General features: G+C 37.4%; 1 protein-coding gene across 4 annotated transcripts in view; it reads right to left on the bottom strand.

The window, feature by feature from the left end:
• Nucleotides 1-941: 941 nt before the first annotated feature.
• Nucleotides 942-15,950, bottom strand: part of LOC135732719 (uncharacterized) — a 32,525-nt gene continuing 17,516 nt past the window's right edge. For 3 of the 4 annotated variants that reach the window (XM_073812878.1, XM_073812877.1, XM_065250988.2), the window contains 4 exons: nt 13,325-15,323; nt 13,131-13,217; nt 5,443-5,616; nt 944-2,744 (listed from right to left, as the gene is read on the bottom strand). In XM_073812878.1, the coding sequence (XP_073668979.1) occupies nt 2,524-2,744; nt 5,443-5,616; nt 13,131-13,217; nt 13,325-15,323 (2,481 nt within the window). In that variant the 3' untranslated portion in view covers nt 944-2,523. Of the gene's footprint in view, nt 2,745-5,442; nt 5,617-13,130; nt 13,218-13,324; nt 15,324-15,950 lie in introns of all 4 variants that reach the window. The other variant, XM_073812879.1, reaches the window with a different exon arrangement.

Raw genomic sequence — 15,950 nt, forward strand, 5'->3', positions numbered from 1 at the left:
GGCAGATGGAAAATTCTCTCTCTGCAGGTTTCTGTTGGAGGTTTCCTCTGGTGTCATTTATTTCTACACTGTGAGGTAGTTATGTCTTTTAGTAATACAGTTGCCCTAAGAAGTTGAAGTTAGAACTATCTGAAGTCATTACATTAGATACAAAATATCAAGGCACATGACATCTACAAACAAATAATGCTGGATTTTTAAATTGAAATTTACTTCACTTTTCAAGGTAATTATTATTGATTTTTAGTGGATTAAAAATCACGGCTCCTAAGGTGTTCTAGTAGTAGCCACAAGTGAAGTTCATCACATTAACCATATGGACATGTTACACAAAATAAGTATATTGTCAATATACATTTTTATTTTATTTTAAACCTAACTGTTTTATAAAGGTGTGCTTATGTATTTCTTTAAAATTATAATTTTTACAATATGAATAGAAACACAATTTTTAAGTGTGGCCAACGTGTCCTAAAACTTTGGTTGGGCGCACTGAGAGACCCACTCAGTAGGAAAATCGTGGCCAAGTTATTAATGTTGTGAGACCTCGCGGTTGAGAACATTCAGTGTGTATCTGTTTTTTCGTTGCCTTGGAGGAGCGTAAGGTAAACACACATTTCATCCCGCATGTTTGTCTTTGGGCATTTCTAGCCGCGCAGCATCTGAAGCTTTAATAAGTCTTTCATCCTCAGTGAAAATGAGTTACTGTGCAAATTTATGGTGCTTGTTAAAGATTTCTTTTTTGTTTTCCTGTGTGCTGAGCTAAAATTAGCTTGGTGATACCTGAGCTCTATTTGGCCTCAGTGTGCTTCGACTTATGACATATTTGGAATGTGGTTTATGTAGTTAAATATGAGAGAGTTGTTGTTGCTGCTGCTGTAGAGGGCAGTGTAAGACTTTGAGTTTCAGTGATAGGAAGGCTAAACACACACACACACACACACACACACACACACACACACACACATCCTTGTTTTTGTTACTTTGCGAGGCCCCATGACTGGGACATCACTTGTGGGATCCACCCTTTCTAGAAGAGGTACGCTTCTTAAAAAAATCATGCAAGGTCAGAACACATTCATCAACACATATCTCACATGATAATCTCAAATTTAAGAACTTTTGCACAAGACCTGACTGGGCCGTCACATGTGGGATCCCAAACTGGTTTTCCTTCCTTGTGGGTCCACCTACACACACTTCAGGTTTTACATACTTCGTGAGGCCATGCATTTACTATTCATTAGTTGTGGGGCCCTTTGCACATTGTCTTTCAGTTGAATAAAAATCTATATCCTTTACTTCACAGTATCACTTGAACAAAGTAAACAGCATTTGAGTTGATATTAAGATGCTTTTGGATATTTGCCTCTCATACATACATATTAATGTATATTTACAGGTTTATACACCCTATTTTGTGGGACATTTCTCTTTGATGTTTTATGCTTTGTTTCAAACCAGGCAAGACCAGAACACATTAAAACATATAAAAATTTAACAACACCACTTATCTTATTTTTAGTACTTTCCAGGACCCGATGACTGTGAAATCACAAGCAAGTATGTGTAGTTAATGTATAGAAGGTTTCATCGGACGCACGTGATAAACGTCTTGAAAACGTTCCGCTTTCGTTTTTTTAATGGTCTGACTAGTTGCTAAACTTATCTCTTGAACAAATGCCTCGTCGAAAATAACAAATGTTTTGGTTTCCTAGGTAATCCATGTGTTGTTTTTTTTGCTTGTTATATAAATAAACTACGTTTAAAGTACTTTGTGGTTATTTATTATTAGCGGAGTTTACCGGAAGTTACGTGCGGACCGCGAGAGCCGCTTGTTTTTGTTGTTACTGCTTAAACCGTCTATAACATTTCCATGTTAAAGCAAAAAGAGTTTTTGCTATTTGCTCCCCCTACAGGTTAGAAGCATAATTGTCCATTACCACTGTCGTAAATACTGCAGCAAAGCTGGCTCTTATTGGATTGTAGGTCTGCCCGTAAAGCAAGTTTTTGTAGTTTTCACTCGAACTACAGGACTGCGATCCCGATGGTTGGAAACTTCTTTAGGGCGGTTTTGGCCGATAGAGGGCTGCAAAGCGAATGTGAAAGTGCCGTTCACCCTGTTTCGAGTGGATGAATGACAAACTTTTTGTAAACATTATTTTAAGGTAAAAAAATCTTTGGTGTTGCTTTAAGACAATTAAACATTAAACCAGTTTTTCATGAGATAATACATTAGACAAAAAAACGTTGCTGTAACCTTTCGTTTTATTTAATCATATGTAACGATGTAACACTGTCGCTCATAACGACATAAATGGACAGAAAAAACACTTGTCTATAACTGTAGACGGCAAAAGAACAAGCTGGAACTGAAGAATTAGTTTACCTTTAGAACTAAAAAGGCTGATTTTAAAACCACATTTTGCCCAGATGTTGAAAACATTCAATTTGGAAAAACATTTAAAATTCCCTAAAATCTGACCATATAACATTTAGCCATTTACAAATGATACTTGCAGCTCAGGAGCATATGTTTCTTTTTAGAGCAGATATCCGGTTTTTGATGTAAAATTTAATAGCCAGCCAGTCCCTCTGTTTTAGGGCTTCCGGCTCAGATTTGAGGCACAAATCGCAGGCAGCCTTTCCTGGAACACGACAGGATTCAATGAAGTGCATCATGTGTTTTTCAACTGCATCAACCTCCACCTTCTGCCAATTCTTCTTCTTGACTGGTTTGCGACCTAAATGAGAATGAAATTACTAAACTTGAAAGCAGGACAAATTTTTAAAGTTTTAATAGTATTCTCACAACCCTATAACCAAACTTATAAACCCATAAACAAAACAAATCACTTGCTAAAAACACTTCCTTTAAATTAAACTGAGTTCTTCACTACAACAGTGGTGTCAAAAGTATTCATATTCATTACTCAAGTAGAAGTATAGATACTAGGTTTTAAAAAGACTTTTGTAGAAGTTGAAGTATCAACTCAAGCTTTTTACTCAAGTAAAAGTGAAAAAGTACTGGTTTCAAACCTACTTGAAGTATAAAAGTAAAAGTAATGTAAGGAAAAACAATTTCATTACGGAAAAAGCCTAGGCCACGCCACAGGGGCCTATTGTGCACTACCCTATCTCATCTAAAAAAACAAACATTTCTAAAGGCCATAATAACTATAGTGTTGTTAAAATGTTAATGTTAAAAAATGTGGGATGCACTAGGGCCAGGGGTAGGCAACGTCCTCCTGGAGTGCCGATGTTCTACAGATTTTAGCTCCAACCCTTATAAAACCTTGGCTACCTGTAGTTTCAGGTGACTTTTTAGACCTTGATTAGTTTGTTCAGGTCTGCTTGATTAAACCTGGAGCTAAATACTGCAGGACATCAGCACTCCAGGGCCAACGTTGCCTACCCCTGCACTAGGCTATCTGTTTCAACCACATACGGTATATGCCCATTAAAAATGAACGCATTTTAGTACAATGCAAACAAATACATTAAAGCAGTGGTTCTCAAACTGGGGGCCGCGAGATGGTGCCAGGGGCCCCAATTGTATAATATTTTATGAAAAACATTACTTTATTATAAATTCTGTGTAATTAAACCTCAGAAAAATAAGGTAACTAAACAAAAGCAATACATTGATTAATTTAATATGTTTTGTTTAATTCAAATTTAAAGTTTTATAATGTTTATGTCATACATTTTCTTTGGGGGGCCGCGAAGGAATCCACCGTGCACAAGGGAGGCCGAAAAAAAAAGGTTTGATAACCACTGCATTAAAAGAACCATGTGTGTACTACTGAGCATTAACATGTGTTCCATAGAGAGAAAGATATAATGACTAGTTGCCTATAAATATTTTAATAGTGTAAAAAGTCAAACTTCAGAGCAGGGCCGCTGCTGGCCAAACTTTTACAGTGGTGACCTCTTTAGTTAAAAAACAACAAAATCACACACAACTATAGTATGTGTGAGAATAGAAATATGCTATTGTTATCATTTATAATTGTATTTTGACAGCAACACAAACTACAATTATACAAATATGCAATTATATTATAGCCTATATTTCTGCATCTGTACTTGTGTTAGCTAATGGAGTTTAGCTTAATCTAATGTGACAAAACTGATCTTACATGTCAGTATAAATCCAAGCAATTTTGGAGAATTATGTCTTTCTTGTAAGTAAATTAAGTCAGGTTTAAGGAAACAGCTGATGTCTATTAACAAAAGCAAAAGTTGGAATGTATGGTTATGTGTTTCATTGATTTAACACTCAAGCATTTAGCTAAGTAGGTTTTGTTAATGCAAATAAAATTTAGGGCAGTTATGTAAGGAATAATTGACGACGGGCCATTGAATTATAAGAAAATAATGCACACCAAGGTGGCAATGCGGCACGACGCGAAGCGGAGTGCCGTTACACCGCAGGTGTGCATTATTTTCAAATAATTCAAAGGACCGGAGTCAATTATTCCGCTTATACCACGGTTACCACAAACATTGCTCTGGTGCCTATTTTTAAGACATTTGACAAGTTAGGTGTGCGGTTTACATTTTAGAACATTTCTCAGCCAATCAGAATGCAGCATTCAACAGACCCGTGGTATAATACAAAACAACAGATGTCTTTGGCATAGATATCTTTGCCATGCTTCAAAACGCAACGCAGCACAATGTCATTTAAGTTGAACAACTGAAGTTATAAATTGGTACATTGTTATGCTATTTAAATCACACAGATGGGTTGGTGTCAGCAGACAGCTATATATTTACACAGGCTTGTCAATGTGAACTGACCTGAAAGTGATGCGCGAGTTTTATTTCGTACTTTTCCATTTGAAGACAGAATGCCACGTTCTGTTACTGTACAAACTTATGGTGGATGATATCAAAGCATCGCGAGAGCAAACTGCTCCGCATGCTTTCTAATCGCTCTCGCGGTTCTTTTATGTTTTTCTGTGCAGCGCTATCGAACAAACTTTTGATCATCTGCAGTCAGCTGGGGGGGCGGGGATTGCGTACGGCGGGAATTGCGTACAAACCAATAGGGTTTCGGAATGGTGTATGTTTATACTTCTCATCCAACCACAATCGCATTCATCCGGATGATGCAATTTATCAAGATAGGTTTTTTTAACGATGACGAACCAGAATGTAAAAAAAAAACAAGCCGAAATTAATAGAAGTAACGAGGCAATTTTTAAAATGTAAGAAGTAGAAAGTACAGATAATTGCGTGAAAATGTAAGGAGTAGAAGTAAAAAGTCGTCTGAAAAATAATTACTAAAGTAGATATTTTGGGTATCTATACTTTACTTAAGTAAGGTAACGAAGTATTTGTTCTTCGTTACTTGACACCTCTGCACTACAAATACTGTTGGAGAACAGTAGCACTGTGTTTCAGTTAATCAGATCATTCACACAAGTCACTCACCCTTTTTTGGAGATGATAATTGCATAGCTTGAGAGTTTTTCTTTGTGTAATTTCGCATCCGACTGCCTGAAGCACATGGTGACTCAGTTGTGTCCTCAACACAATCCTTGTTCCTTGGATGCTGATTTTCATTTTGAGATGTCACATTGGACAATCGTGTGCTCACCACAGAATCTGTTTAATTAAAAAAAGAACAAATACTGCACATGAGCCTATTGTGATTAGTATAGTCTTCATAAGTATACAGTGCCTATAGAAAATCATCATACTCTGTGGAAATCCTCATCTTTTGTCACATTACACCCTGGAAATTAATATATATATATAAAAATGATTTGCCATGTCTATGTACATATAACCCATGACATCAAAGCAAAAACAACATTTAAGAAAAACTTAGAATAATTCTTAAATTTACTTAACAAAACCGGATATTTAATCAATTAATTAAGTCAGGGGTGTCCAAACCCTTCCATGGTGGGCCTAGAGTATGCAGGTTTTCACTTTTACCTAATGGAGTAACTCACTAAAAACATGTTTAATGGGTTTTGATTTAAGGCTGTAAGACCAAAACAACTATTTCAAAGGGGTATGATGATTTTTTTTATAGGCACTGTACATTCTTTTACTGCGTCACTTTAGATAATGATGACACTACTGACTCCACAAGTAGTATATTGTCGCTACAAGCTACTGTTTACATGTACATACTTTATATATATTTATATATTATGCTTAATTCTTTGGCCACCTTCTTACAATATGGTAATTGATAGAGATTGTGCCCATATTCTTTTGCACACCCCTACATTGTATTCTTTGTTATTACTGCATTGTTGGAGTTGGGAACAATATTTGAAGAGTTTGGTTTCAAAACGCGATAAACGCCATTTTTGAAAAAAAAATTACTGCCCAAATCAGTATTATATCAGGTCAGTATTTAAAAGTAAATTCTTAATTTAATGCAAAATCCAATATCCGCCGTGTTTTAGACCATTTACGCAAAAAACGGAAATACGTCAAAGTGTAAACGCAATTCCGGTATAAGCAGGGATAGTAGTAGGGGTTTAAGCTTTTGCTTCAGCCTACACCTTTTGGTCAATAAAAGTGTAATGGAAGGGAAGGTTTTTTTTTCTTTTGAATGATTTTGTATGTGTATATGCAAAACTGTATGTATGTACTTATAAGTTTTTATGTTTTCATGTGCAAAATGATGCAAATGGAATTTTTTGTTGACCAAAACATCTAATAAAAAAATAAGCTTCGTTGTTGGTGGAGAAATGGCAGCTAGAGTGTTTTCAACTTTCCTAACTTGTCTACCAAAGTTCACCAGCGCCGATGTGGTGAAGAGTGTGGGTATACATTCGTCCACTAAAGGGAACAAACTGGATAAGGGATACAAATTCTTCCACGCGGAGTTTATCCACATTTATCAAGGTAAGCTTTAGCTACAAAACCGGCTATAACTCCGTTTACGTTAATTGTAAATCTAGTTGTTGTGAATTTGTAATATAAGATTTAACACATTGCAGTGAATATGTCGTGTGTAAGTTATGTTTAGGTGAAATGGCATGACATTAACATAACCAGTAATTTGGTGTAGCTGCTGTACTAGGTAAACGTTACTTGCAGTCTGCTGTAAAGTAGTGTATTTCTATATGAGAGATAACACGCAATGTTTTCTTGTTACATGCAGTTAAAGTATCAAATATACTACAGGGACAGGTAGTAGTGAGAGGTAGATGCTTCAGATCAATGAGAGAGACAGGAGCCTCACAAACTGGAGGTTTTAATACAGACAGAATGCCGGTTGGCAAAAGTTTCCCGTTCTTGCACTCTTCACACTTCTTGCTGCGGCACTTTCTTCACTTACTATTACTATTATATACTATTATAAACTATTATAAAGGTAGGGCTGTTTCTGGTTGGAAGACGAACAGCCTTGAACACCACAGAAATGTGACTCTTTGACTTTGCTATTTTTCGTATCTGCCACTACGATAACAGGAAGTTGTAATACACTTTGTTGACGTATTCCAGTCGAAACATGCGGAAGTGCGTAAAAGGTCTATTCTGTCATCTTTTATCCCTTTTTCCCAAAACACAATAAACACCACTCCTACTTTACTGAATGCAATAAATCCACTCCACAAATACCAGCGCATCATTCAACACAACGTAAACAAACAATGTCCTCATCTACTTTGTACTTCATGATCAACAAACAAACAAAACAAAATACTTTGATGTGATTGATAAACCTGTGATGGCTTTCTGTGACGGGAAAGAAACGTAAGCCATCAACATCTAATAATTTACGTGAGAGGCACTCAGGAGACGGGTGCTTGTTTGCCCGGGCCAACAGCATTAAGTTTCTGTCATGATAACACATTGACTAGGGCCCTATAATTTCCGCGATCACGGAATCGCGGAATTGGCTAATTAACACGGAATGTAGCGTTAACGCGGAATTTCGATGAATTTTGCATATTTTGAATAAAATTCTTTCTTTGTGTGGGAGAACAACGTATGTCTGTGGGAAATGCAGACCGGGGGAAGCAAATCTGGGCGACACATCCCCTCCCGTCATTTCAGACCCCCTCCAAAACACTGAAACGATGGCGAAGCGGCTCTCCACGACTCTACGCTAAGCCCTCAGTTGCAAGCAGTTCTCACGTGACTTATGTGACCGGAGAACTTTTTTTTGTAAGCTTTGTCAACATTCCATTGTATTGACTGGGAGCGCGAAGATACATGCACTCTCTCATCCATGTCTCTCTCGCTGCACATCTCTCACGTGCACGTGCTATCATATCTGTCTGAAGTCCGAACACAAATCCTCACGTGTAGAGAGCTGCGCGTTCATGCTGTCTGAAGTCAGATCAGTAAGTAATAATCCTGTGTATGTTTGTAAAGTTACATGCATTTCAAGCAACTGTGTTTAAAATATGGATCGCGTTGCGCTGGACCAATGTGTTTAAGGCACTTCTTAAGGCACCACTGCTTTGACATGCGTAGCCTTGTGCAACACTAAACAATGCATTGAATTGAGTAAAATGTTTATGTGTGTGTGCGCGTTTCAAACAGGGGATGTAAAAAAATTTTACCTCAATAAATTTAAGGTCATTCCTATTGTATTTGTGTTCATTTTAATCATTAACATTAAAGGCACACTCTTTTTATGACTAAAATAACAGGAAAGGGTCAAAAAATAATTGCTAAATATTAAAACAGACAAAACGGAATTTGCAAAAATTAAAACGGACAAAACAGAATTTGGGGAAAAAATAAAACGGAATGATCGCTGTAAAAAATGTTAGATGATGACGTCAAGTATAACCGCAGCAATGACAGTGTTATTAATATGACAAAGTAAGTGTTTTGATTAATGCCATTAAAGAAAATTTTTTAATCAATGTGTACAACTGTTCAACTAAATTAATATAAAATGGCAAAGATGAATGCACATTTATACATTGATTGAATAGATGTATAGCATTTTGAAAAAAAACTGTCATGGATTTATTGCATTTTGTGGAAAAAATAACTCGTTTTTATGAAATCCATAACCTAAAGATGCTATGTGAAAGTTTGTAACAGAAAATAGTGGTTTTCATCTTGTCACTTTCTTGGTATAGACCAGTTCAAATGATGTAAACAACACTGGTCCAGAAACACTTCCTGTTACAGTTTGTGACAGTTATTTTTTTATTTTACATATATTATTATCTTTAAGATGTTTGTTTAACTTCAGTTAATTCAGGTTTATATGTTCTGTTGGTTTATTTTATCCCAACGTTTATCTAGTGTTAAAAAACGGAAACAGGAAGTGCTTCTGGACCAGTGTTGTTTACATCTCTTGAACTGGTCTATAGAAAACACATTTTTACTGAAATTTGTCAAAATGGATTTATTGCGTTTTGGAACCAAACTCTTCATTTTCAATTTTAATTTTGACTAGTCAGTTGGTTGAGAGGTTAGATTAATTTCTGTTTACAAAAACAAATTAGCTTTTTTGGATTTGGCTTCGTAAAGAAAGAGAACATTACAAATTGTGTTAAAGAGCCACGGACTTCCCTGGCATTCTCACAGATTGGTTACTCAACTGCTTTTTCCTATTTTCAAACCATTGTCGCTTCGGTTTAGGGTTAGATTTGGTGTTTGCGTTAGTTTGTCACTGTAAGTATTGGTTTATACAATTTCTTCTGATGTATTCTTTTATATTTTCTAAACTTTAATCAATTGTCGCCTGGAGTTGGGGTTAGAGTTGGGTTTGGGTAGGGATTAGGGGTGGCACGGTTCACAAAACCCTCGGTTCGGTTCGTATCACGGTTCTATGGTTGTTACGGTTCTTGTTATTTTTTTAACACTCCAGAAATGTATTATCTTATTAATGTATTAATTATGCATAATTTAGGATACAGTATTAAAAAAGTTATATCATGTAATCATGCACAAACTGAATTTGACTTTAAGCACATTATTGGGAACATCCCTGAGGAAAGCCAGGCGAGCTGTTGACACAGCGAGAGGGAAGACATTGATGATTTCAATAGGGCTGGGCGATATGGAGCAAAAATTATATCTCGATATATTTTTCTATATCTCGATAGCCGATATATATCTCGATTGCTTTGCATGGAAAATACCCTCCCCAAAAAAACTACTGCAAAACAAATATGTAAAAATCCACAAGGGCTTTTTTATTGAAGTGCAAAGAGGTAGTTCACGTAGAAACAAAGTGCTTCTGCAACATTTAAAAAAATATATACAAAAATTATACTTTAACTATAAAATAAGAAAATACATAGTCTTTTTATTCAAAAATAAAACAACTTAACTTCAGATATTACGTTTTTGGTAGACGTTGAAAATTCTTAGTATTTTTTCTGAAAACCCTCAGGAGATAAGGATATTTATCCTGGAATAACATAGGTTTTAGGCGTTTTAGGAGTAAATGGGTTAAATGAGAGAAAACACTGTTTTTGTTACACAGAAAACTACAGAACATGTGCGCTTGCACACCGCATCATAGGGAGAGAAAAAGCTCTCACATCAAGAAAACGTGTCTGTGTGTGTGTGAAGCACTACTGCTAACGTTTGTTTAGTCATGATAATAGTGATGGGTCGTTCGCGAAGAGCTGATTCTTTGTAGCAAACGAGCAGAGCCGAATCTTCAGACGCAGGCAGGGGTGGGACCGTAAGAGCCGGTGTTGTGTCGAAGTCTGTTCCCCCTATGTTCCCCCTATTTTTCCCTTCAGTGTAGTGTTTTTATGGCGTTTTTATCACGTTATAGGTTTTATTATTTATATATTTAAAGTTTTAATGGCTACTGAGATGTATATGTGTGCATTTCTGTAATGTATCTGTATTGTTCTTAATGGTAAGTCAATTATTTTTACAGTATGAATCATATTATATGTATAATATTTATTTAATTATGTATGCAAAGATTACATTTTTAAAACAACCAGTAAAGGAAAAAAAAAGAAAAAGACAGGCTATATTTTAAAAGAAATACTCTAATAGGAAACTATCAAATGTATGAAATATTTAATAAATTGTATTATAAAATACATGATATTATGCCTTTTTAGTATAACCAATTCAAATCTTTAATCTTTCTAAATGTAACGTGATAAAACCGCTATAAAAGCACTACACTAAAGGGAAACATAGGGGGAACTGAGTTCGACACAACACCGGCTCTTCTAAGGGAGCCGAGCCAGAAGAGCCGAATCTATGAAAAGAGCCGATCTGCCATCACTAAAATGTAGAGCCGGAGCTTGAGCCGAATCAATGGAAAGAGCCGGACTGCCCATCACTACATGATAAACTAGATCAGTTGTCTTCTTTGTCAGTAACATCCGTGACTGATGACATTTACGTGAAAAAGAAAGTATACGGAGAAACGGACATTAAAGCACTGCCACCTTTTCACTGTCACCAGAGAGAGACGCGCGTGGTCGAACTTCGAAGCGATTCACGCAACGAGAGAGAGAGAGAGACAGGGGCGCGCTGAGTGCTCCCAACAATGAATTTAAGCAGTTTTAAACAGTAAAATATACATGTAAACGGGAATCATGGAAGATCTATTCGTGGTGATTCCGCGACGGGCGCCGCCATGTTAAATGAGACAACACACGAGGGGAGGGGGAACAAAAGCAAGGAGGCGGGGGCGAGCACAGCACACAGAGAAGGCAAAGTGGCGAAATCAGAATTTAATAAACATTATATCGATATATACGATATGTCAAAATCCATTTCGAGTTTAAAAAATATATCGATATAGTTTGAATATCGAGATATCGCCCACCCCTAGATTTCAACATGCTTTTCATTTATTTGGCAAAAAATAGTGTGTATTGCCATCTACATGAACTTTGTGTGCATTTTTAGCACACAAAGATAACTTGCATTTATCAAAATGCCAACTTCAGTGTAGCTTTAAGATTTATCACTGAGAGGCTGCTTAAATACTGCAGAGAGAATATGTGAACGAGAGAGAAACACAACGTTTACACCTGTAATATTTAAATCTGTCTCTTTTGTCCACTTTTGACCACTTCTGTCCTGATTACTTTGAGCGGCAGTTTATGAAATAAGATCGCGCAACTTTCACACGCTAGCAAAATGAAACTACGCGGAAATCAGCCGCTTTCGTTTTATCAACGAAAGGCTAAAAATAGCGCTGAATACGAAAAGACGTAAAAGAGTGTTCATTACCTCAGATTAGATAAATGGTCGGAGAGAAGGCTGTCGCGTGTGGCTGTATCTATTATTTTATTTCCGCTGTCATCATAGGTAACATGAAATAAAAAATGTTTCCACACACCAAACTTATACGACGCTGGCGCATCCTCCAACTGCGGGCAGACTTCTTTTTCTCTCCCTCTTGCCATTTCTACACGTAACATGACCGGCAGCACTCACTCTCCACACCAGTCACCTCTTCTTTCGCGCTATTTGCGAAAGGGGAACACGCTATCTGAGGTCACATACAGGGCACGAGGCTACATACATTGCCGCATGCCATGAACCGTACGACACACACGCGCTCCGAACGGTTCGGATTTTTTTCATGAACCGTGCCACCCCTAGTAGGGATGTAATTTTATGTAAATCTAACCCTAAACCGAAGCGACAATGGTAAGAAAATAGGACAAAACAGTTGAGTAACCAATCCGTGAGAATGCCATGGAAGGAAATATGCGGAGATCCGTGAGAATGCCACGGAAAAATTAGCAAAAAATTCTGTGACTATGCCACAGAAATTCGTGAGATCAGGTTGGCTAATCTGTATGTTGTGATTGGCCTGAATACCTCTGAAGTCCGCCGGAAACTGCCATGTTTGAAAGATTCGGTCACAATGCAATGCTAACAGGAGCTAACTTACAGGCTTTGAGTCAAAGCAGGAGGAATTATGATAATGTCTGTCTCTATTGCATCATAAGTCCCAGGAAGTAAACTGTTGCCTACAATCGGATTGTTTTTGTAGTCCTAGAACGTTGGAGACAATAACTTGCACCATCGTTTACTTTGAGGTATGTACTATGTGAATATCGTTAACATGTACTAATACACACTCAAAACCATACTGAAAATCAGATCATATCTTTCTGGAAGCAAATACCTCAGACAGGAAAAACTGATGCATCTACAAGTACAGCAAGTATTGAAATGAATACCTGGCATGTTCTCCTCCAGCCTGGTCTCCTCCAGCCTGGTCTCCTCCAGCCTGGTCTCTTGGATTTCTTTGTCACACAGGATTGTCTCTGAAATAAAAAGGCAGGTTACAAAACCATCACAGCGCAATTCGGAGTGTACTAGAAAAACAATATCTGCATTTTCTTATAGTTGTCTAATAAAAAGGCATTGGTACCATTCGGGGAGATGTTGATATCATCTAGGGTCTTTCCTTTAAACTCCGATAAACGCCCCTGCTCAAGGGCCATGAGAATCTTACTGATCTTTGCAAGCTGGAGAGTGCCCTCAGGTAAGCGATAGAACTGGCGATGGACTCTGATATCATGTCCAAGGAAATCTGCTAGTTGATCAAGCTCCGTGTCATTGAGATTGAGTACTTTTGAGAGTGTAGCAACATGCTTTCTGAGCTTTGTAGAGGTGAGTGAGAGGGGGTTCTTGGCTCCACAAGCTTTCACAAAGTCACGAATGCAATCTGACCCTCTGTAGTGGGACATTGCATATGGCCGTGCAAAAATGTATGAGTTGTTATCAGCCACTCCACATTCTTTTCTCTTCTCCACAAGCAAATTAAGGGAATCTACCATCGCAGGAGTTAAGAGCACAGGCACCTTCCGTCCTCTCTTACCTCTTATTTCAAGTCTCACAAAATGCTTGCAGAGACTTTTCTCTAGCTCAGAGAGAGCTACATTGACATCTTCATGAGGATCTGATTTGTCTCTTAGGATGAATGTTGAAACAAGCATTTTGGATACTTCTCCTTCTCTACGCCTATTGAATAAAATAACTTGTGCAAGAGTTACTTTGGTCAAGTTAGCCCAATTGCAAGATGAGCATTCTGATGTCAAGTCACTGTAGAACTGGCGCTGCTTGTCATCCAGGTAGCAATGCAGAGTTCTTACATCTTCTGTAAAAGGTAACAGCTGTGGGGAATTCCACTTGGACTCTGTGAGACCCTGTAAGGCTTTGGCTGATATAAGCTCATTCCACCTGGCATCATAAACCTGACGAAAGCAACGAGCCGCTTTTGCACCATCATGATCACCTTTCATCATTGCATCGGTTTCAAGGAGCATGGACACATTTTTCAGTCCATGTCCAAGCTTTAGAGCAAGTGTTGCGGTTTTGTATTTGCTAGTTTCCTCGTTGAAACCCGCTGTGTGTTTTACTGCAGTAACTGCTAACATGAAGTTTTCTGGTGTGACATAATCTTTGATAGTTTGCAGTGGTGTAACCTCTTTACCATGTAAACGCAGCCGACCAAGCTCCCTCAACTTTTGACGAATGTATTCATGCTTGCTGACATCAGCTCCAAGCCTGTTATATAGATGTTTTCCAAACTCCATGATGCACTGATCATTTTTTACTTCAAAAGAGATATCATCTTGTGTCATGTTGCTCACCAGCTTCCAAACACTTTCACTAACCGCAGAGGGTGCCGGTTCAGCAAACGCACAGAGGGATTGGACTCTAGTTTTTCCAGGTTTAGATTTAACACTACTAGGTTTGAATTTACAGCTCTGCACGTGTCTCCAAAGCACTCTTTTCAGAAACAACCCTTGACAGTACACACAGTGAATGAAGTCTTGACCCTCACACTTTTCTTTTGGTTGTTTGAAGGGAACAAGAATTCCAGACCCTGTTTTTATAACTTCGGCATTATGTGCAAAGTTTCCTTTGTTTCTCAAAAATTCAAGCTGCAATTTCCTTTGACGGGATCCCTTTGGAAAACTCAATGCTCTTGAAACCTCAGTCTCGTTTAGGTGAGCACGCTCCAAGTGCCTAGACATTTTTTGGACCGCTGAACTACAATATAAGCAGTACTGTCGCTTGTTGTACATTCGAGATCCATTACTCTTTCTGACGACAGCAGGAACAAGTACTGATACATCTCCAACTGTTGCTTTACTTGATGTGTTGCTGTCAGGAACATTATGTTGGATGTGTGTAATAGCAGCAATTCTGTCATTGTCCTGGAATTTAGCAAGAGGTGTCTTGAATTTGCGCTTGCATGGAAGTGAACGACCTACTGTAGCATCAGCTTGACTTTTTAATGATAGTTCTTGGCTCATGCTACTATCTGTACTATCCCCGCTTGTGGATGGAACATATTCTTCTCCACTGTCCAGGCTTGATTCACTTAGTTTTTCAGTTCCAACAGAAATCTTCTGATTAACCTATACAAATATAACAACAAATAAGCTACACAACACACAACTAGGTTTTTCCAATAGGAGTAATTTAATTATAGCTACACAGATGACTACAGTGATAATGTATAAAATCTAAATATTGTTGGTTACAATAGTTTTTCTATTTTCATGGCTAAAGCCTGTTGTTGTTCACAACAAAGTCACAGGATGCAAATATAATTATGTAAGAATACCTTAGATTATCATGTGCATTCTCGTCTCAAATGTCTATTTTTTAAGTCTACATTTCTTAATAATTTTGTACATAAAATGCTTCTAGAGTAAAACTTGTTCGCTTTTGATATATCCGTCTTGAAAGTAATAAAAATCACGTGGGTCATAAAATGTGCCTTTAGGAGAGAACAACTGTAGACCATCGAGCTGCTTCATCTGTAGCCTGGTAAGAAAGCTCAGTGTGTATGTAAAAGTGCATTTATGTGGATATTTAATCCTACCCATTCCTGCCAAGATGCGCACAAATGACATGCAGTGTGATTATCGAGCAATAGATACACCAAATTCAGCTTTTGAGTAATGCTAAATAATTATTCTTCTAAATATCAATAAGCGTCATTAATAATAAAAATAATACAAATATTACAAATTGTCATG

This window comes from Paramisgurnus dabryanus, chromosome 20 (genome assembly GCF_030506205.2).
Source record: "Paramisgurnus dabryanus chromosome 20, PD_genome_1.1, whole genome shotgun sequence".
NCBI lineage: Eukaryota > Metazoa > Chordata > Actinopteri > Cypriniformes > Cobitidae > Paramisgurnus > Paramisgurnus dabryanus.